This window comes from Ursus arctos, unplaced genomic scaffold (assembly GCF_023065955.2).
Source record: "Ursus arctos isolate Adak ecotype North America unplaced genomic scaffold, UrsArc2.0 scaffold_37, whole genome shotgun sequence".
Taxonomy (NCBI): domain Eukaryota; kingdom Metazoa; phylum Chordata; class Mammalia; order Carnivora; family Ursidae; genus Ursus; species Ursus arctos.
In genome coordinates, this window is record NW_026623053.1 from 21,242,969 (window position 1) to 21,265,352 (window position 22,384).

The 22,384-nt window shown below is 34.9% G+C and overlaps 1 protein-coding gene across 4 annotated transcripts in view; it reads left to right on the forward strand.

Annotated features, from left to right (window-relative positions):
- Positions 1 to 22,384, forward strand: part of LRFN5 (leucine rich repeat and fibronectin type III domain containing 5) — a 242,177-nt gene that overhangs the window by 211,141 nt on the left and 8,652 nt on the right. For 3 of the 4 annotated variants that reach the window (XR_006411145.3, XM_026513647.4, XM_057306388.1), the window contains exons 3-4: positions 13,600 to 15,004; positions 17,899 to 18,611. Coding sequence is in view for 3 of the 4 variants with exons in the window: in XM_026513647.4 (XP_026369432.1) it covers positions 13,620 to 15,004; positions 17,899 to 18,611 (2,098 nt within the window). In the remaining variant the exon portion in view is untranslated. Of the gene's footprint in view, positions 1 to 13,599; positions 15,005 to 17,898; positions 20,510 to 22,384 lie in introns of those variants that run through there. The other variant, XM_057306387.1, reaches the window with a different exon arrangement.

Genomic DNA, 22,384 nt, shown 5'->3' on the forward strand with positions numbered 1-22,384 from the left:
TTGTACAGTACAATGAGTAATTGTAAAATGAATATCCAGAAAGCCTCCTTCTCAGTTAAGAAATTGAACGTGACAGTACCCCTGACTGCCTTATCTGTCAACTGGAGACCATATCCAACCCCTCCATGCCTCACAAATAAACATAGTCGAGATTTTTATGTTAATCACTTACTTGCTTTTCTTTATGGTTGTACCACTTTTTTAATATGTCCCTAGTTTTTCAAATTTATATAAATAAAGAGTCCATTGTGTTTATTCACACGTCTTTCTTTTTTTGTCAACATTATGTTTGTAAATAACATGCTGTTCTCCATAGCAGGAATCAATCATATTCATTGCTTTATAGTATTCCTTTGTTTAAATATACTCTAATGTATATTTCCATTTTACTATGGCTGGACAAATGAGTTGTTTCCAGTTTGGGATTATTACAAATAACACTAGGGAGAACATTTCTCTGCATATCTTCTGAGTACGTGTGCAACAACACAGGCCCTTAAGGACATCTCTGTTTTCATGATCAGAAAAAGCTCTCAGGACAGAATTGTTTTTGAGAAGTAGGCTAATTTCTGTGGGATTTTATGTTTCCTCAGATTTAATCTAGTATACTTCACTGCGTTGTTAACTTAATGGAGATTGTTTTTTAAGTTTTACATTAGTATTTCATTCAGCTTTTTCAGTTATAGTTAGTGGAAGGAACCATATTATTTAGCCCCACATTATAAGAATAAGAATTCTATCAAGCATTATAGTTTTAGTTTAGTTTTTTTATAATTTTTAATTGTGATCATAGTGCACATCCAAGTTTACATCGCACTTTTTCATCTAAATATTTTGTATTAATTTTCTATTGCTATGGTACTACAATAAATGTCAGGCTTAAAACAATACACATTTATGATCTCAGAGTTTTCATGAATTAATCTGGGCATTTCTTAGCTGATTCTTGTAGTCAAGTTCTCATAAGGGTACAATAAAACTGTTAGCTATGCTGAGTTTTCATCTGGACGCTTAACTAGAGAAGAGCCACTTCCCAACTTCCTAAAGTTGTTGGTAAAATACATTTCCTCTCTGCTGCTTGGAGTATCAAACTGATCCCAGGAAAGCTGGGATCTTTTTATAAAGGATTCACCTGGTAGTTCATGCCCTCAGAATAATCTTTTTTTTTTTTAATTAACTCAAAGTCAAATAATTAAGCATCTTAATAATATATGTGACATCCCTTTACTTTTGCCATATTCTATTGGTTAAAAGCAAGTTGCAAGTTTTGGCTACACTCTAAGGGAAGGTTAAACCAGGAAATGTATACACCATGAAATGGGAATAATGAGAACATCTTAGAATTCTGCCTACCATACATTGTAACATGTATTTTCCTATTATTTTTAACTATCAGAGATTTTTCATGACTGTGTTGCATTCAAACATGAAGTATATTATAATTTGCTTGAACACTAGATTATCAAGATATATTTGTGTTTTAATAAATATAAAAATATTATGCCTATTTTTTTAAGTTCATTTTGAGTATAGTTGACACAAAATGTTACATTAGTTTCAGGTGTACAACATAGTGATTCAACAAGTTTGTACCTTATGCTGTGCTCTCCACAAGTGTAGCTACCGTCTGTAACCATGCAATGCTATTATAATATCATTGATGGTATCTCCTACTGTATCTTTTATTCCTGAGCCTTATTCATTTCATGACTGGAAGCCTGTATCTCCCACTCCCCTTCATCCATTTTGCCCATTCCTCCTCTTTCCTCCCCTCTGGCAACCATCAGTTTATTCTCAGTATTTATAGGTCTGATTTTGCTTTTTGTTTATTTGTTTGTGTTCATTTTGTTTTTCAGATTCCACATTTAAGTTAAATCATATGGTATTTGTCTTTCTTTGATTCATTTCACTTAGCATAATACCCTCCAGGTACATCCATATTTTCACAAAGAGCACAATCTTGTTCTTTTATGGCTGAATAATATTCCACTCTCTATATATACCACATCTTCTCTATCTGTTCATCTGTAAAGGGATGTTTGAGTTGCTCCCATATCTTGGCTATCGTAAGTAATGCTGCAATAAATATAGGGGTGTATATACATTTCTGAATTAGTTTTTTTATTTTCTTGGGATAAATACTCAATAGTGGAATTACTAGATCATATGGTAATTCTATTTTAATATTTTATAATATTTACTTAGAACCTATTTTGTGCCATTCCTTCCTCTAGGTGTCGAGGATGCAGTGGTGAACAAAAGATAAATGAGATGAGAAGCCAGTGGAAAGTTTTTGATCTGCTAGAGTTTTAATAAGATCACTCTGACTGGTTTGTGGAAAATAGATCGAAGGGGGAATAATAGCTGAAGTGGTTAACTAGTTACGAGGCTATTGTCACGTTCCAAGGGAAAGATGATAAGTCATAGCAGTAGACATGACCCCATCATGTATATACTCTTCCTGTATAGTGTACAGGATAATTAATGAACTGGATTTGGTATATGACAAAAAGAGAGAAGTAATGAATAATTCGAATGTTCTGGGTCTGGACTTTGAAAAGGACTAGACTTTAGGGGCACCTGGCTTGCTCAGCCAGTGGAACATGTGACTCGATTTTGGGGTCATGAGGTCAAGCCCCATGTTGGGTGTGATTACTTAAAAAAATAATACAAAGTAAAAAGAAGTAGGTTTTAAATAATTGCAGAGAATTACTATAGTAGGAGTAAAGCAGATTTGAGAGAGAAAATTAGGAACTCAGTTGTAGACATGTTAATTTTGAGAGTATTAGAAATCAAAGTGCAATGGATAAGTGGCAGTTCAATACAGGAAGAGAATGGTCCAGGCTTCTAAGAAACATCTGTCTGTATCCTTTATTCAGTTATCTCTTAAATTTATAATTTTTTATAAAATTGGGCATGGGCTTTTTATGTAATAATACCATCATGTTACTTTTTGAAATGCATAATGTCAAATCGAAGTGATCATTGTGTTATAAAAAGCAAAACAATGTTAACACAAAAAGTAGGAGAATCTAGTAAGACTGGGAGGGTGGGTGTATTTGAGAGAGATGGGAGGGAAGGGGAGAGGGAGACAGGAAGAGGGGGAAAAAAGAGGGACAGGAAGAGAGAGAGGAGAAAGAAAAACACACATTGCTTTCAGTGATATAAAAGCTTCCATATGGTCTTAGTTTGTCAAAACATTTCTGTAGGAGTACTGCCGGAACCTTCCACCCGCACATATTTAGTGTTTAAACCCTCAGTAAATTCACTACTTCCTCTGTACGTGTGTATGTCTTTCTTTCCTCTCCAATTTTTTTTTTTTTTTTAGATTTTCAATTAGATTTTCCATTGGTGATAACTTGGCTGACTCAATGCCCACAATAATATCAAGAGAAAATGTAAACCACATTTTTTTTTTCTGAAGAAGTATCCAGATTTCTAGATGCCTGAATTGTGTCAAATAGCATCTCTGTGCTCATCATCCTGTCTGCATTGCTCTACAACAGTGCCTCTTTAATTGCTATGGCAACAGCACAATAGAGCCAATATAACCACGGAGATTTGAGACTCGTTACATGAAATGTTAAACACCATTAGGAAACGGAAACATAATGGATAGCAGGACATCTCAAAAGCTAAGAGATTCACCTTTCAGAATTCCAAAGAAAAAGGGTAAATCATTTACTAGATTTAAAATACTGATTAGTGGCATTTAAATTTGTGTTATAACCCATTTTATGCCCTTTCAAATTGTCATAAAATCAAGGTGAATTCTAAGAATGCTGTATTCTTGGAAACTAGAAGAAAATGGGGGTCATCTGCTACTTTGCAATGGCAGGATAGTGATTTCATTGCATTTCACGTCTGTAATAGTGTTCCCTATCCTGGACCTTTCTTCTCCCCTATGTCCATTGAAACCTGATTATCCTGCAATGAGATGCAACAGAAAGAGAAATGGGTTTATGAAATCCAGGGTGGAGTCTTACATGACTAATAATGTCTTCAGCCTTTCACTGAGATTCGGTTTCCTCATCATTCAATGACAACCCAGGCATGGAATGCAAGCTCTTTTTACCCTGATGTTTCCCACAGTCTTGATATTGGGGTGGGGGAGTTAGACTTCAGGTGTGAAGGTGATGGGAAGCGGTAGTGTAATATCTTTGCAAATAACTCTGTATCTCAGAGTTTCCTTCTCTGTGACTGTCTATGTGAAGGCCCCAGGCCCTTAAACACTTTACACAGAATCTTCTCCCCGTGTGTTCTTCCTTCAGTCCTCTCTCCTCCCTTTCCCACACAGTGAATTTTCTTTAATTTATCAAACTGGAATTTGGCTAGCTCTTGTTTCATTGCCCCTTTAAAATCCATGCCTCGGGCTCTTCACCATTCACATACAAAATGGATTATCAAATTATTTTGCTAAAGGAATAACCATCTACTCCCCAGATAAATTATACCTATTCCTTCGAGGCACTACTGTCTTAATTAGTTGAAGTTCTAAATATAAATTATCTTACACTTTTATACACACATCACCCCTCCCACTTCCCACATATTTCCCACTTGTATCTGAACATCCGTAAGGAGTGCTTACAATCAACAGAAATTCATTTTAGCAAACCACTTGTCACCTGTACCAGCTGACCCAACTTCAAACTACTGCTGTTCTCACTGTTGGGAATCTTCACAGCCTCTTAGCACCAGGCTCTTGTAGGCTGCTTTCTCTCCCTAAGCTATTTTCTGCAAGAGAGAATACATTCTCTTTCAGAGTTACTGGTAGTATTAACTCTCTGAATCCATGGACGCTGAGTGACATTATAGAGACTCTGTAGGCAGACTTCCAAGTGGGCCAGAAAAGGGACAACTCAGTCCATATCCGTGGGAAAATACTGAGACCTCTTTATACACAGCAATCAATCTCCTTTCTATGAAGTAGAATTTATATTCTTAAAAGAATAATCAGTATTATGGACTTAAGTATTTGGGTAATTTCAGTCATGTCTTGACATGCCAAAAAGAAATGAATGATGGTGGTGAAATGTATCATTTCGGTTGCCCTTAAGTCACTGTCAAGATGCTCTTAAGTCTCCACTGTAGAAATTTGCTAGCACCTTTTAAATGTATTTGATTATGAACAGAGACCAGGAACATAAATGAGGAAAATACTTGATGAACTTAGGGAGTCATTATTGTTAGAATCAACAACCCTTTATGTCCAAGTGCTACATAATCAGAAAAACACACTATAACTAATATATATAATCATCTTATACTAGGGAAAACATGGGTTTTGGAAATAGATCTCCATCTTAGACCTACCTAATTTTTTTCTTTCTGTGTGGCCTTGGGGGGATTCCTTAAGATTTCTTAATTTTATTTCACATATAAAATGAGAAAAAAATAACCACTTTATATGAAGTTGTGCAAAAATGAAGTAGGATTTGGTATGATAAGTACATTGCATAACAAGTCAATCTTGGCTTTCTGATGTAGGCTAACAAAATTAATGTTAAAAATATTTTATAAAAAAATGACATCTCTCTGTGTAGCTTTCACCTTAATTCTAAAAAAAAGAAGTACTTAAACTATCTACACATTTACGAGGTAGATAGAGCATGGCAAATATTCCACTTAGTAAACTGGTTAAATTATGTTATCGGTATCTCAATCCCATTTCCTCATCTATAAAATAAAAGAGACCACTACTTCCTTCATGTTACCTATGCTCAATGAATGGTAACTAATTTTTTTTAAATAATTATTTGTTTTAGTAACTGGGCTCTTATCCGTACTCCTTTAGTGTAAATATGAGTTTATGTATACATGGGCCATGTTGAATTAAAAATACACATATGTATACACACATGGATAACAAAAATTACGCAGTCCTCAAAGGCCCATTTTGTTTGTGTAAATTTAAATATTAAAATGTATGTTGACTTAAAACTTTTCAGTCTGCCTTCTATTGTAATTGTGAATGTGCTTGTCTTGGTCAGATCCCAGCCTTCTAAATTTGGTAGATTCTAGCAAAGCACCTTGCCTGTAGTAGAGATGCTAAATAAATTTTGCTGAAGAAATTAGTAAAAGAATGAGTAAACAGATGCATGAGTTCATTTTTAAAGCTTTAATTTTGAGCGTACTTAGGAATTTGGCTAGAGACTATTTAAAATCAAAGATTGAAGGATAATTGTTCAAGGTTATAGTTGCCTTGTTTTGAGGCTTGAATTCACCAGGTTCAATAGTAATATCCTCTGTACATGTTTTAGCAGAGAAAAGAGTGATAATATTTTCCATTTAGAGTCCTTGCAAAAAATGAGTAGAAAACCTAAAATATTAGAAATGAATATCAAATGAGTTTCATTATCTAAACTATATTATAAAATATCCTTTGCAGCACTGTAACCATTTTGACACATCCTAAAGCAACTCATCAGTGTCAGTAGGCATCAGCATCTGTTCCCAGGCATTAGCCTGGGCAAAGGGACACTAATTGAATTGGTAGAGCTCTGTTGAATGATGGCAAGGCAGCTCCTAAGGGGTCCAACAGCTTTCCTTTAACTCAACATATAAATTGGTACCATATTGGTTTCTGCAGAGAGTAGATTATACTCTCAGTTGGTTGTAAAATCTAAATTTGCATGTATATCCTGTTCTAGTTGCCAAATAAATACTGATTCTCTTGAGCATATGTTGTGTAATAGCCATGGGCTGAAAGAAGGATGCCGTACTGGAAAATCATTTTCCAGTTTTGTGTGATAGACTCTTCTTTGTTTATAAATGTGTCACTTTGTGTCTGAAAAGAATTAGCTTGAAAGAACATACAATGTAGAGATGTGTAAATATTATCTAGAGAGCTGCAGCTGTATGACTATTTACTGAGTTATATCCCCACTCAAATATTATTATTAAAAACAGATCTGTGTTGTTTGCATTTAACCAGTTAGAGAAGGCAAGACACACGTTTTGAAAGAATTTAACTTAACTAGATAAGAATGAGGTTAGTATATTTGATTATCTTCATAAGTTTTTAAATCATTAATTTCAATAAAACATGACAACTACTCTGCTCTTCCTTTCACACTCATTTTCCTCAAGTAGTAATATATTATTCTAATAAATAAATATGTCAATGATTAGTTTGTGAACTTGTAGGAAGTAAAAGCTACCTGATTCCTTGTTTTCCATCTTCTACGAGTTTTGAAATCTCCACTTTGTCCTAAGATAATGTGAGAAACGTCATTAATCACAATTCATATGACTCTTTCATTACTTACAGATCTCATTTAAGCAAAAAATAAACGTGGAATTAAGAAAGTGGCCTACATTTTATTCTAAACTTAATCTTACTTTCTAAATCACCATATGGGCAGTGAAATCATATCAGGCAGTGTATATGTTGATGAACTAAATCAGCTTATGAAATAGGATGCATGATTTGAGTTGGAATGGAATCACATCTTTGCCGAGATAGGGCAGAACAAAGAAAATACGTGTTTCTAAAATATGACTAAATTCTGATTCGCCACCAATAATGTATCACTTTATAAATTCTTCTTTCTTTGGAACTCGTATTTGTAAATATATTAGAAACCCAGATTTCAGGGCACCTGGGTGGCTCAGTCGTTAAGCATCTGCCTTCGGCTTGGGCATGATCCCAGAGTCCTGGGATCGAGACCCGCATTGGGCTCCCTGCTCAGCGGAAAGCCTGCTTCTGCCTTTCCCACTCCCCTTGCTTGTGTTCCCTCTCTCGCTGTCTCTCTCTGTCAAATAAATAAATAAAATCTTAAAAAAAAAAAGAAGAAACCCAGATTTCCTTTTTAAACATAATCAACTATATTAAAGTACACTTGACATAAAATGTACTGATATTAAGTGTATAGTGAGTGAATTGTGATGAATGTATACACTCGGATATCACTATTTCAAATAAGATACAGACTATTTCCATGACACCCACTCCATTTTTTTGTGTTTTTCCCATTCAACCATCCTCCAACTAGGAAACCACTGGTGTGATTTGTATTACTGTACATTAGTCTTGCCTGTTCTAAATGCACATATACTTGGAAGCTTACAACACGGATTGTTTTACTTCTAAAATTCTACTGTTACAGAAAATGTTGTTTTGAGACTTGAATTAGTTTGATAGGGCTGTCATAACAAAGTACCACAAACAGGGTAGCTTACACAGAAATTTATTGTTCCACCATTCTGGAAGCCAGAAGTCCAAAATCAAGGTGTCTGGCATATTTGGTGCCTTTGAAAGCTGTGAAAGAGAATCTGTTCTATTCCTCTCCCCTAGATTCTGGTAGCCTCAGGCATTCCTTGGCTTATAGATAATGTTCTCATTGTGCTTCATGCTATCTTCCCTTTTTTCATGTCTGCCTTTGTGTCCACATTTCCTATGTTTATAAGGATACAATCATATTGGATTAGGGTTTGCACTAATCACCTCACCTTAACTCGATAATCTGCAAAGATCCTATTTCCAAATATACTCACATTCAGGGGTACTGGAGATTAAGACTTCAGCTTTTTCTTTTTAATGGAGATATACTTGGCATATAACATTGTATAAATTTAAGGTTTAAAACATGTTGATTTGATACACATACATTGCAATAAGATTGCTACTATTGCATTAACTAACACCCCTATAATGTTACATGCTATTTTTGTGTGTGTGTGGTGGGAACATTTAAGACATAGTCTCTTAGCAATTTGATGTTTACAATGCAATATTCTTGTCTGTAATTACTATACTGTACACTAGATTTCCAGGACTCATTTATCTATTAGTTGTAAGTTTGTACCCTCATTCGACATCTCCCTAGTTCCCCACCCCCCTCCCAGCCCCTGGTAACTACCATTCTGTTTTCTGTTTCTTTGAGACAATTTCCCAGGTACTCCATATTTTCAGATAAGAAAAAATGGGGGGAAAATTGGGGGAGGAAAAGAAAATTGAAATGAATCTTCTGGGCAACCCAGACTTTCAGCTTTGGAAGAATGATGGGTAAGAAGTAGAAGAGTACAAGGAAAAATCAGGCACTCAGGGCTTTCAGCTATATAAAGACTTGAGAGAGAGGATGGAGAGCTCAGTTTTTTTCTTCCCATACAGGTATGTCTGATTTTCAACCACAGAGTATCTGGGGTGGCATTGGTGAGATGCAAGAAACTTCGTAGAGGAAACATCTACCTTCATTGATTCTAGGGCAGCTCAATTGCAGCCAAAAGCGAGGAAATGCAGGGATGAGATGAAATATCAAAGAGCTCTCACTGGCCACCAAAAAAAGCTGGAAGCAGAGATATAAAGTTAGCTGAGGTCTCCAAATGTTTGAAAATCAGATAGTTCATCTATAAAACAGACAGATTTTCAAAACCATCCTAGTGTTAACACCCCATGTCTTCCTGAATAGCAAATTTCGAACCACAGTCTCAAGAAGCTGAAGTGGACTGAATTATGGTAATACTGTAACAAATGACAGACCGATATGACTGCACAGCATTGAATGCAAGACTCTAAAACTCCCAAGAGATAACATAGGAGAAAACCTAAATGATCTCAGGTATGGTGATGCTTTTATATGTATAACACCTAAGACATGATTTATGAAAGAAATAATTGATAAGCTGGATTTCATTAACATTGAAAACTTGAGCTCCACCAAGGACAACGTCAAGAGAATGTGAAGACCAAGGACAACGTCAAGAGAAGGCGAAGACAAGCCAGGGACAGGGAAAAATATTTGTATAAGACACATCTGATAAAAGATTGTTATCCAAAATATACAAAGAATTCTTCAAACTCAATAATTAAAAAAAAAAAACTCATAATTTAAAAATGGGCCAAAGACCTTGACAAACACCTCAACAAAGAAGATATACAGATGGCAAACTATGAAAAGATACCCACATCATAAGTCATCAAGAAAATGCAAATTAAAACAGTGAGATGCCAGTACTCACCCATTAGAATGACCAAAATCTGGAACACTGATAACATCACATACTGGCAAGGCTATGGCACAACAGAAAGCTTCTCATTGCTGGTGGGAATTATGGTGGAGACACTTTGCAACACAGTTTGGCACTTTCTTACAAAACTAAATATACTCTTACCATACAGTCCAGCAACCACACTCTGTGGTATTTACCCAAAGGAGTTAAAAACTTATGTCCACACAAGAGCCTATACACAGATGTGTAGAGCAACTTTATTCAGAATTGCCAAAACTTGGAAGCAACCAGATGTCCTTCAGTAGGTGAATGGATAAATGAACTTTGGTACATATAGAAAATGGCCTATTATTCAATGCTAAAAGGAAATGAACTATTAAGCCATGAAAAGACATAGAGGAACATATTATTAGGACATATTAATAAGTGAAAGAAGTCAACCTGAAAGAGCTACATACTATATAATTCCAACTATATGATATTCAAGAAAAGGCAGAATTATGGAGACAGTAAAAAGAGAAAAAAGTCAGTGGTTGCCAGAGATGAGCCAGGGGGAAATGAACAGGCAGAGCTCAGAGGACTTTTAGGGCAGTGAAAGTATTCTGTATATACCGCAATGGTGGATATTTCCCATTGTACATTTGTCCAGACCTGTAGAATGTATGACACCAAGAGAGGACCCTGATGTAAACTATGAACTTTGGGTGATTATGATGTGTCAAAGTAGATGCACTGATTGCAGCAAATGTCCCAGTCTGGCAGTGATGTTGATAATGGAGAAGCCTGCTGTGGGAGCAGTTGATATATAGGAAATCTCTGTACTTCCTTCTCATTTTTGTTGTAAACCTAAAACTGTTCTTCAAAAATAAACCATTTTTAAAAAGTTTCTTAGGGGCACCTGGGTGTCTCAGTTGGTTAAGCATCTGCCTTTGGCTCAGGTCATGATCTCCGGGTCCTGGGATCAACCCCCATGTGCGGTTCCCTGCTCCACAGGGCGTCTGCTTCTCCCTCTCCTTCTGCCCCTCCCACCAGCTCCTGCTCTCTCTCTCTCTCTCTCAAATAAATAAACTAAAAATCTTTAAAAAAATGTTTGTTAAACTTTTGAAAGGTAGGCTCATTTCTCCCTACCCTAATTAATGCGAGATAGGTCTTCTTATTTACTTTTCTGTTTGGGTGGGGATGTCAGGGGACATCTATGGAATTCTTCCCTTCCATCAAAGACTATTACTTTCTGGAATATTGTTACTGTAAATTTATATCCTCAGCTTTTTGATGTTATTAAAAAAATTAATATCCAGCTTATCCAGCTTACTTGATTGCTAGGGTGCAAACGATGTGGGTTTTTTTTTTTTATGTGTTTGTTTGTTTTGTAAATTTTAATATCCGTACCAGAAGTACTATTTATAAATAGATTAAAACATAGCAAAAATATTTTATATCTATCCACAGATATACCATTTCTGTTATTTTTCACCCATTTATAAAGATTCAAGATTCCATGTGGTACAATTTTCCATCCACCTGAATAGAATATCCATTATATTTTCTTATAGTGCAGCTTTTCTGGTACTGAACATTTCAGTTTGTTTGTCTCAAAATGCTTTTATTTTACTTTAATTTTTTTATGAATATATGGGTCCACACCCAGGTTGACAGACTTTCTTTTCCTGAAGTGCTTGAAATATATTTTTCATTGTCTTCCATTTTGCTTTATTTCCAATGAGAAGTCGGTGAGGAGTCAGCCATTTTTTTTTTATTTTGTTCATTTTATCTTCTTGTAATGTGTCTTATTTCTGTGCTCCTTTTAAGATTATTATTTTTTTCCTTTGGTTATCTGCAATTTGATTATGATGTGTCTTGGTATAGTTTTCCTTGTTTTGTGCTTGGATTTATGGGTTGCTCTTTATTACAAATGTGAAAAATGTCTGCCTTTATGTCCACTTTACAGCCTTCTTCTGATATTCCCATTATTAGCTTCTTAATATTTTCGACTTCTCAATATTTTTCCACAGGTCACTGTGTTTTTGTTTACTTTTTTCCTCCATCTTCCCCCCTCCCCCCAGTCTTTCAATATGGTTAGTATCTATTGCCCTGTTTCTACCCATCGGATTACTGAAGTTCTTTCTTTGGATAACTCTCTTCTTTCTGGTGTTCTGCCTCATAAATTCAAGCCATTGGAGACTCTCTGCACTCCAGTCTATCCTCTTCAACGGTTCATGTGCCACCTTGTTTTCCCTCCTTGTGCTATGCTTTGAAAACTGTCTCTAAGGAGCAACAATAAGGTTCATTCACTTTTTTATTCACTTTTCTCAAGGATCACAATTCTGTGCTGCTTTTTTTTCCCAATGTGTGAAAACTATAGTACCATATATATATATATATATATATATATATATATATAGTATTTTTTGTTGCTTCTTATATATGTATGTTATATATATATATGGTCTTTATATATATAATATATATATTATATATATATGGTATTTTTTGTTGCTGCTTATTGTGGAAAGACTTTCATTTGTTGAGCATGACAGTTCTTTTTCATTACAACCACATAGAATATGATATAAAATAGGCATAAAATAAATCAAACCTATAAGAATATGTTTTATTTAGAAAACTAGGTACATCATATCTAGAATAATTCCATATTTTATATTTTCATCAATTAAAAATTTGACTGATTTTCTCTAGCTATTTTCCTTGCCATTTAAAGCTACATGTAATTTATGAGAACTTTTGATGGCTTTTGATATGTATTAGTATTTTAACTTTTGATGATTAATTTCAAGAACAAATAGTTCAGATCAAACTAGAAAATGAAACTATCAAGATTTTTAAAAATTATATTTGTGTTAAATTTAAATGCATTAAGATTTTAAAAGAAAAAAATGAATTTATAGCATCTTTTGGGACTCACTGTCAAGAATTTTGATGACTACTTTTCATAAATTATCTTTTAAAATCCAATTTTATGTCAAATAAAATATTCTAATATTTAAGGAGCTCAGAGCATCTGTGGTAAATTTTTAGCCTTTTTATTTTTGAGAATAAGAGCCTTTATTTGCAATTAGGTTATGAAGGTTGTACTGTGTTCAAGATAATTTGTAAAAATGAATAAAATTTAATTGTTGATTAATTACTTTCAAATATCATGCCACAGAGTTAACAGTAACAAATACTGTCTTTTATTGTTTTTACTAAGTAAATTGAAGTGCTTGCAAATCCTTAAATATATCCTTAATCTTTTGAACTTATGAGATGTCTTTCAGGGTTATGGGCAAGTTTCCTAACTCCTACCCTCCAGAGTCAGCTGCATGTCACTTTTTTTATGCATCCATGAAGTACTCTGGACATATTTCAAGAATAGCACATAATTTACAGAATTGTAATAATCTGTTGGCTTCTTTGTTTTCCCCATTTTATTTTAAATCCCACGAGGCCATGATTGGTATATTTTTCATCCTAGTGTCAATTATAGCCTGCAATACAGAGTAGATACTTTATACTTGTTTGTTAAGTAAACAAATGAGTAAATCGTTTCTGTATTGCAATTTTCATAAAAAGGATTATTCCAGTAGGAATATGAACATTAGTGAAATGATTGGATGCTAACACTACATTTTGTATCTTTTCTTACAGGCTCTTAAATCTGATCTACAATGGAAAAATTTCTTTTTTATCTGTTTTTCATTGGCATAGCAGTGAGAGCTCAGATCTGTCCAAAGCGTTGTGTCTGTCAGATTTTGTCTCCTAATCTTGCAACCCTTTGTGCCAAGAAAGGGCTTTTATTTGTTCCACCAAACATTGACAGAAGAACTGTGGAACTGCGGTTGGCAGACAATTTTGTTACAAATATTAAAAGGAAAGATTTTGCCAATATGACCAGCTTGGTGGACCTGACTCTATCCAGGAATACAATAAGTTTTATTACACCTCATGCTTTTGCTGACTTACGAAATTTGAGGGCATTGCATTTGAATAGCAACAGATTGACTAAAATTACAAATGATATGTTCAGTGGGCTTTCCAATCTCCATCATTTGATACTGAACAACAATCAACTGACTTTAATTTCTTCTACAGCATTTGATGATGTCTTTGCCCTTGAGGAGCTGGATCTGTCCTACAATAATTTAGAAACAATTCCTTGGGACGCTGTTGAGAAGATGGTTAGCTTGCACACACTTAGTTTGGATCACAATATGATTGATAACATTCCTAAGGGGACTTTCTCCCACTTGCACAAGATGACTCGGCTAGATGTAACGTCAAATAAACTGCAGAAGCTACCACCTGACCCTCTCTTTCAGCGAGCTCAGGTACTAGCAACCTCAGGAATAATCAGCCCATCAACTTTTGCATTAAGTTTTGGTGGAAACCCTTTGCATTGCAATTGTGAATTGTTGTGGTTGAGGCGTCTGTCCAGAGAAGATGACCTAGAGACTTGTGCTTCTCCAGCACTTTTAACAGGCCGCTATTTTTGGTCAATTCCTGAGGAAGAGTTTTTATGTGAGCCTCCTCTCATTACTCGTCATACACATGAGATGAGAGTCCTGGAAGGTCAAAGGGCAACCCTGAGGTGCAAAGCCAGGGGGGACCCTGAACCTGCCATTCACTGGATTTCTCCCGAAGGGAAGCTGATTTCAAATGCCACAAGATCTCTGGTGTATGATAACGGAACACTTGATATTCTTATAACAACTGTAAAGGATACAGGTGCTTTTACCTGCATTGCTTCCAATCCTGCTGGGGAAGCAACACAAACAGTGGATCTTCATATAATTAAGCTCCCTCACTTACTAAACAGTACAAACCACATCCATGAGCCTGATCCTGGATCTTCAGATATCTCAACTTCTACTAAGTCAGGTTCGAACGCAAGCAGTAGTAATGGTGATACTAAAATGAGTCAAGATAAAATTGTAGTAGCAGAAGCAACATCATCTACCGCGCTACTTAAATTTAATTTTCAAAGGAATATTCCTGGAATACGTATGTTCCAAATCCAGTACAATGGTACTTATGATGACACCCTTGTTTACAGGTAAGAAAAATTAACCAAATTTTTATACTTACGGTGTATCTTAATGTAGGGCTTGTTAATGTACTACTGACTTGTTTTTTTTTTTTTTTTAATTGGCAGTGCTACTCTGTTGTAATTACAGCACTCCATTTTTTTTTTTAAGTGTATAATGTAAGGTTTGTGAAAGGTGATTACCTGTGGGGAAATATTTTGAATGGTGTTATTTTTAGACAGTTCAAATTTATATTTAATATTATGCTTACTTACTTTTTTTCCCCTCATCTAAGAGATGTGACTATCAGAGAACAAGATTGATTTATTTTAAAAACTCAAAAACATACCAGAACTTACACATCCACACGAGTGTTCTTTCCTTCAAGGAAGTCACGTTGGGAGGCTATTCCATTATCCCAATGATGCTGGCATTGCTCAAAGCACTTTTGGAATTATCTTTAGAACCTTCGTCATACTATTTTGAATATCCTCAGTGGTGGCAAATCTTCGTCTTTTGAGGGTGAATTTGAATTTTGGAAACAAGCAAAAGCCATTTGGAGCCAAGTCTTGTGAATAAGGTGGGTGATCAAGATGGGTATTGCCATTTTTGGTCAAAAATAGGATGTAACTATAAAATAATGAGACTGATTTTTTTGAGTGATTGAGTGATATGCATGTGTATTGTTTCATATACACTGGTTCTTAAGACAGTTCCAAAGAGAAAGTTTATAAATATTTTGAGCAGTGAAAGTATCACTGGAGTTAAGCACGTAATCTCCTCATAAAGGCTTCGATGGAGAATTTGCATCTGACTATAGGTTTTCTGGTATGTTTTTCTAAAGTTCAGCCTCATTGATTTATAGTCACATCTTGTCCAATTTTCAGTTGGAAATATACATTTTTACCTCTCCATATAATTTCACTCATGATAGACGATATTACTCCTAGGAAATGATGGAAAATCATGGTTTTTGAAATATACATATATATATATATTTTGTCTTGAAACTTTTCTGAAATAAGATCAACTCAATTCTTATTTACCCAGATGAATTATTGAAGATAATTCGATTTTCACTCACATATGGAAATGAGAGAACTTTTTAAAAATGAGCATGGGCTGGTAGAAGAAAACCAAACTGGCCCAGCTAGCCATATGATTGATCCTGGGCAAAGTTCTACATGGCTGAGTTTTAATTTCCTGATCTTTAAAAGCAAGAGATTAAAGTAAATGGTTTCTAATATCCCTCTCATCACTGACTGTACCATCGTGTAGACTATGATGCATGCATATTAGCCTAGAGTAGTTTGTCCTTCTCATACTCAGCTCTTTACCTGGGCTATCCATTATTTAACCCATTGTCAAAGAAGAGTGTGCACCCCTACCCCTCACCCTCCTGTAGCTACTAACATTATATATATGCATATATAACATGCCGTAGGCCAGTTTCTACTTTCCAAATTCTAAGATCCTAATCCCCATGACAAGAAAATTCTATGTGACTTTCAGAAAATTGGTTAAATTTCCCGACTTCAGTTTTTGTCATAAATAAAATAGTAATGCTTACCTTATACAGCCATTGTAAGAATAAAATTATAGTGTTCCAGTAAAAAAAAGAATAAAATTATAGCGTATATAAAGTGCTTAGTAATGCCTGGTATTTATCATATACTCACTAAATGATAGTGATTTTATTCACAAATCACAAATACATACTCTGCCCTAAAAGTTTCCTGGTTCATTTATTTATTTATTTATTTATTTTAAAGATTTTATTTATTTATTCGACAGAGATAGAGACAGCCAGTGAAAGAGGGAACACAAGCAGGGGGAGTGGGAGAGGAAGAAGCAGGCTCTTAGCGGAGGAGCCTGATATGGGGCTCAATCCCGGAACGCTGGGATCACGCCCTGAGCTGAAGGCAGACGCTTAACAACTGAGCCACCCAGGCGCTCCTCCTGGTTCATTTAGAACACGTTGTCCAGGTTGTATAACAGATGAGCATTGCCAAGTTTTCAAATTTCCTAAAAATTTCTTTCAGGGAAAATATAGTTTCAAACATTTTTTTTTTTTCTAAACGAAATCTTAGTTTAGGTCCTATTTGATTGCTACTTTAAAAAAAGTTAGTGGAAAAAAGCACTCACAGAAAAGTTTTGTGATATAATGGATTCAGAGGTATCTATAAACTTTTTATCAAACTTTAGCAACTGTTCTGAAGGAAATTTCATCAGCCCACAATGGGCAGGATGAGGGATTTAGCCTCTGGTCAACAGCCTTGCTCTGTTCATATTTTTAGGATGCTATTCCTCATACATTTTCATCAACCTCATTTTTAGATAAAAACATTGATGACATAAGAGAAGGCTGAGATCTGTACATAAAGTACTTTAATCTCAGTAATTATTGTAGTTACAAAAGATAGGTTTACTGGGTACCATTCCATAGCAGCTTATAACTGATTTGGAAAATAAATACTCTGATGCATTTCCATTCTGGTTTCTAATGTGATTGTCAGTGTTTTCCCTTCCTTCAAATTGGCTTTTAGTCACAGAGGTGTTGTAAGTGCTAAATGGATTTGTTTAGTAGTCAGATAATGTCACAGTCACACCTTTCAAAAGCAATTTGTCATAAATGATTTTTTAGCAGTGGCTTTTATTAGGAGTTCTGCTTTGCCAAGCAATGTAATTAGTAAGCTTGTCAAGGCACGGTGCAGGCACCATTAATACAATGCAGAATCCAACAATGACTTTTAACCATTTTACCTAGGCAAATATAAGATTAGATCATTTTCCCATATTTCATGTCTGTTATAAATGTGCTCATCTTAATGAGTACCGAAATGAAACAGAACTGAAGTCATAATGGCTCTGTGTGTCTCTATGTTTTGTTTTTAATATTAACACAAATTCCATTGTCCCTCAGAATGATACCTCCCACGAGCAAAACTTTTCTTGTCAATAACCTGGCTGCTGGAACTATGTATGACTTGTGTGTCTTGGCAATATACGACGATGGCATCACTTCCCTCACTGCCACAAGAGTCGTGGGTTGCATCCAGTTTACGACGGAACAGGATTATGTGCGATGCCATTTCATGCAGTCCCAGTTTTTGGGAGGCACCATGATTATTATTATTGGTGGAATAATTGTAGCATCTGTGCTGGTTTTCATCATCATCCTCATGATCCGGTATAAGGTTTGTAACAATAACGGGCAACACAAAGTCACCAAGGTCAGCAATGTCTACTCTCAAACTAATGGGGCTCAGATACAAGGCTGCAGTGTCACACTGCCCCAGTCCATGTCCAAACAAGCTGTGGGACATGAAGAGAATGCCCAGTGTTGTAAAGTTGCCAATGACAATGTGATACAGTCTTCAGAAACTTGTTCAAGTCAGGACTCCTCTACCACTACCTCTGCTTTGCCTCCTACCTGGACTCCAAGCGCTTCTGTGTCCCAAAAGCAGAAAAGAAAGACTGGCCCAAAGCCAAGTGCCGAACCACAGAATGAAGCTGTCACAAATGTTGAGTCCCAAAACACTAACAGGAACAACTCAACTGCATTGCAGTTAGCTAGTCGACCTCCCGATTCGGTCACGGAGGGGCCCACATCTAAAAGAGCACATTCAAAGCCAAGTAAGTTTCTCACTTTGCCTGCTGAGAGATCCAGAGCGAGGCACAGGTACTCCCTGAACGGAGAATTAAAGGAATACTATTGTTATATTAACTCACTGAACACGTGTGAACTGTCTTCTAAAAGAAGCATGTCTATGAATGCGATGTTAATTCAGTCCAACAGTTCTGATGGGCGTAGTGGAAAAGCAACTCTCTCAGATTCTGAGTGGATATTGGAAAGCACTGTGTAACCTATTATTTCTTTTTAATGAAGAAATTATTTTGAAAACTCATATAGGAAATTGGAATTTGAAATTCCAGTTTTGTTTCTCTTATAGAGCCAAGGTGTATAAACCTTCTAGGTACAGTTGGATATATGAAGGTAACATAGATAAGATGGTTTAGGGATAAAAGCATGACATAGCAGTGCCTTCCCCTGTCCTAGGACTGGCTTCCAGGTTCAACAATAGCAGAGCACAAAGTAAAGGTGGTCACTGGACAAAGAAGTCTTACATAAATAATGATACTTCCTCCAGTCTTACAAAAGACCACCTAGGCTGATTAGATTTTTCAGTGAGTAGATTGCATATGTTCTTTCAAGGACAGTGGCATTTGTTTTTAGGCAGATATTTAAAAGAACAACTCTGTGTTATTATGGTGTTTAAAATAAAATATTCGATAAGCATGCCCAGACAGTGTTAAAAGAAGTACCCTTCTAAACAACATTCTTGGTTCAGGCACCTTAATGAATTTATGGTACTTCTCATCCATGACATAGCTTTTTTGGTGGGGAGCAAAAGAAATTCAAGTGATTTTGCATTTACCAAAAAAATCCAGTTCGGTTTTATGTCACAGGCCAGAATTCTGTATGCTGCTGCCCTGAACACAGGAAGGTGTTTCATTCATTCAGTATACCTTTCCAGAATGAATGAGTTGTATATTTTTCTCTAAGTAAGTTAAAAAGGGAGACAAAAATACAAGGCTCCCTTTATCAAAGGAATGTTTATTTTTATCACTAAGTGAAATAAAAAAATACTTTAATGGAACTCTTATTACATTTATAAGCAATATAAAGTCATTGCTCATTAATCAGATTGTGGTTTCATTTCTCCCTTCTGCCTATAATTCTCAATTGGAATGTTTCTTTCTTAGAGTAAAAGCACTTATTTTAACCAAAACCTGTGATGAAATTTAAGTAGAAATCATGCAGCTTAGTGGGACTGCATCATTAAAAAGTTCTTAAATTTAATTGGACAATAATATTGCTCCTTGATATATGGCATTCTTGGACTTTCACTGAAATCGAGGTCCATAGATAAATGTTCCTATCTACTCATTGAAAATCTTACATTATATTGCAACTGGATGCTGTTTTATTAAAGATTGGTAAATGTGGTTTGACATTAAGACATTCTTTGGTGTTTGGGGTTGAGGGTTGAAAATAAAGCTCATATGAGAATCTTGCACAAAAAAATTTAGCTATAATATAATAAGATATGTACTTTATATAACACGCTCCATGGGAGTAAGTTAAACACACAGTAAGTTTATTGTCTCTTATAGATCACTTGAAATATCATTAAAACACAGATAAAGAATGGTAGTCATTAGTTTAATTTTCTTCTACTAGAAGCGTATGTAAAAATTTCAGTTAATTTTAACTTGACACTGACACATCTTATACACGATTTATCATGATGACATTCAGAAGCAGGTAAAATTAAAGCAGTTAGAGATTATTTTCCATGCCAGTCTTGAAAAAACGTATCTAATGGGCTAGTATTATCTTAGGTGTTTCATAAATACCTCCTCTGCCCTGGTTTTCTTTCTAAAGTTTCCCTTTCACATTTCGAAAATCTAATCAGCTTTCATGGGTCAAGTGTATAGTTCTTTTGAGGAATAAATGAGATTACATCTGTGGTCGTGTTCTGTAAAATCAAAAGCATTACACAGAGTGAAATGTATCTTCAACACTATTTCTGTAATAATGTTCTAATCCCAATTTAACATTTCTAATTAGCATCAATTACTTAATTCTTCAAAAGGTGCTGATTCACAAAAGCATATTGCTTTTCCCTTTCCTAGTTTTTACCTATATGGTATTAAAATGTCCCAAATATATAAATGCTTTTGAGGCAAGTGAATCCTCAAGGAAGAAATCTCTGGCATTATGAAGGTCGTGGTCAAGGGGGCTCTGAAATCCTGCATAAAGGCCGCAGTTTAGCATATCTGTTCCAAGCTACTGATTAGCTTATATTATATTTTCCAGTTGCTGTATTTTTAAAAATCAATTTTCTGCTTATGTTTCAAATGAAACTTTAATTCAATATCTTTTATTTCTTATAAACATTTAGAACTCTATAATATCTAATCATGTGAAATTTATTCAGTTTGACTAAAGTCATTGAAACCATTTAAATTTTCATTGGTTTTACAAGACTGTTTTCAGGGTATATTAACCAAATGCATGAACACTTGTTTTTAGAAGTGATAAGAAGGCTCATGTTTCTGTCTTTCTAAAAGTTAGTATTTTGAGAGATCAATGAAAGATTGGCCTATCAAGAGGGTCAAATGTTTTTATTTTTGTTTATAAGTATATGAAAAACTTTTTGCTCAGGGCAGTTTCAGTGTGAAGTGACTGAAAAATAAATCTATGGGACGGTTGGGGGTTATTAAAGGTACCCGGTATAATATCCGAAACACAGTACTAACTCGAATGAAGGAGTGAATGGACAGATAAATAAATCGATGGGGCCAGGGGGGAAGTTGCAGTAATAAGAATTTTGATTATATGCACAATGTCGATTTGTGATCCGGCTATTTCATTACTATAAGCAAGAAATTCTCTTACTGTTTTTCTGTTATTTCTTGCATTTCTCATTGAACCAGCTATGTGTATGTGATCCAAAGCACATATGGTTTGCTGTTGCTGACTGTGTATAGGTTATATATATTGTTTTTTGCTTCCATGTCCTGAATTATTTTTCTTTTATTTTTAGCCATTCTACACTATGGTTTCAGGTTGTTCAATATGACAACTAACAAACAAATATTTACAGATATTTGCTCCAAACATTTTTTTTTTAATTATATGTCTTCTTGTGTTATTTTTTGTTTGTTTTGGATAAGTGTCCCTCAATTTGAAAATGTCCAACTATTATTAAAGTAGGTCTTTTTGTTTAATATATGTAATAGCTGAGCATCCTGCGTTCGAATCCTAAGAGGAAACAAAGTTTGGTTCGATGAGTACTATTTATTTTTACTCTACAAATAGACTGAGACAGAGGTACATTAAATAAATAAATTAGATACATAATACCCTCACTGGGACCAATATATTTCCTAATTTTTTCTTTTAAACCATTAAATGTAGTTAGTTAGGTTGAGGCCACAATAAGCAATTTTATGCTTTCAGACAGTTGATGATTTTAGCTGCTCCGTAGATATATTTTACTAAAAATGTTTTAGAATATAAGTTGTAGAATTATTGTAAACCATTTATAGACATAACAAGTCTGTTACCTGAATGATACACACTTTCCCACAAGAAGTTGAGAAATTGAAAGGAAATTAAATGTATTCCACTTATCTACAGGAATCTCTTTTTATCTTTTCTTGAGAAGTACCTTCTCCTTCACTTTAGAGCACTCACAAAGTACTTACTTCCAAACTAAATTTTAACTATTTTATTTGCTTGTATTCTTGAAAGGAAACTAAATGTTTCATTTGTAAAGGTAAAAAACTGGAACGATTATCACAAGATCCACGACAATTGCCTCTTAGTTCTGAAGTTT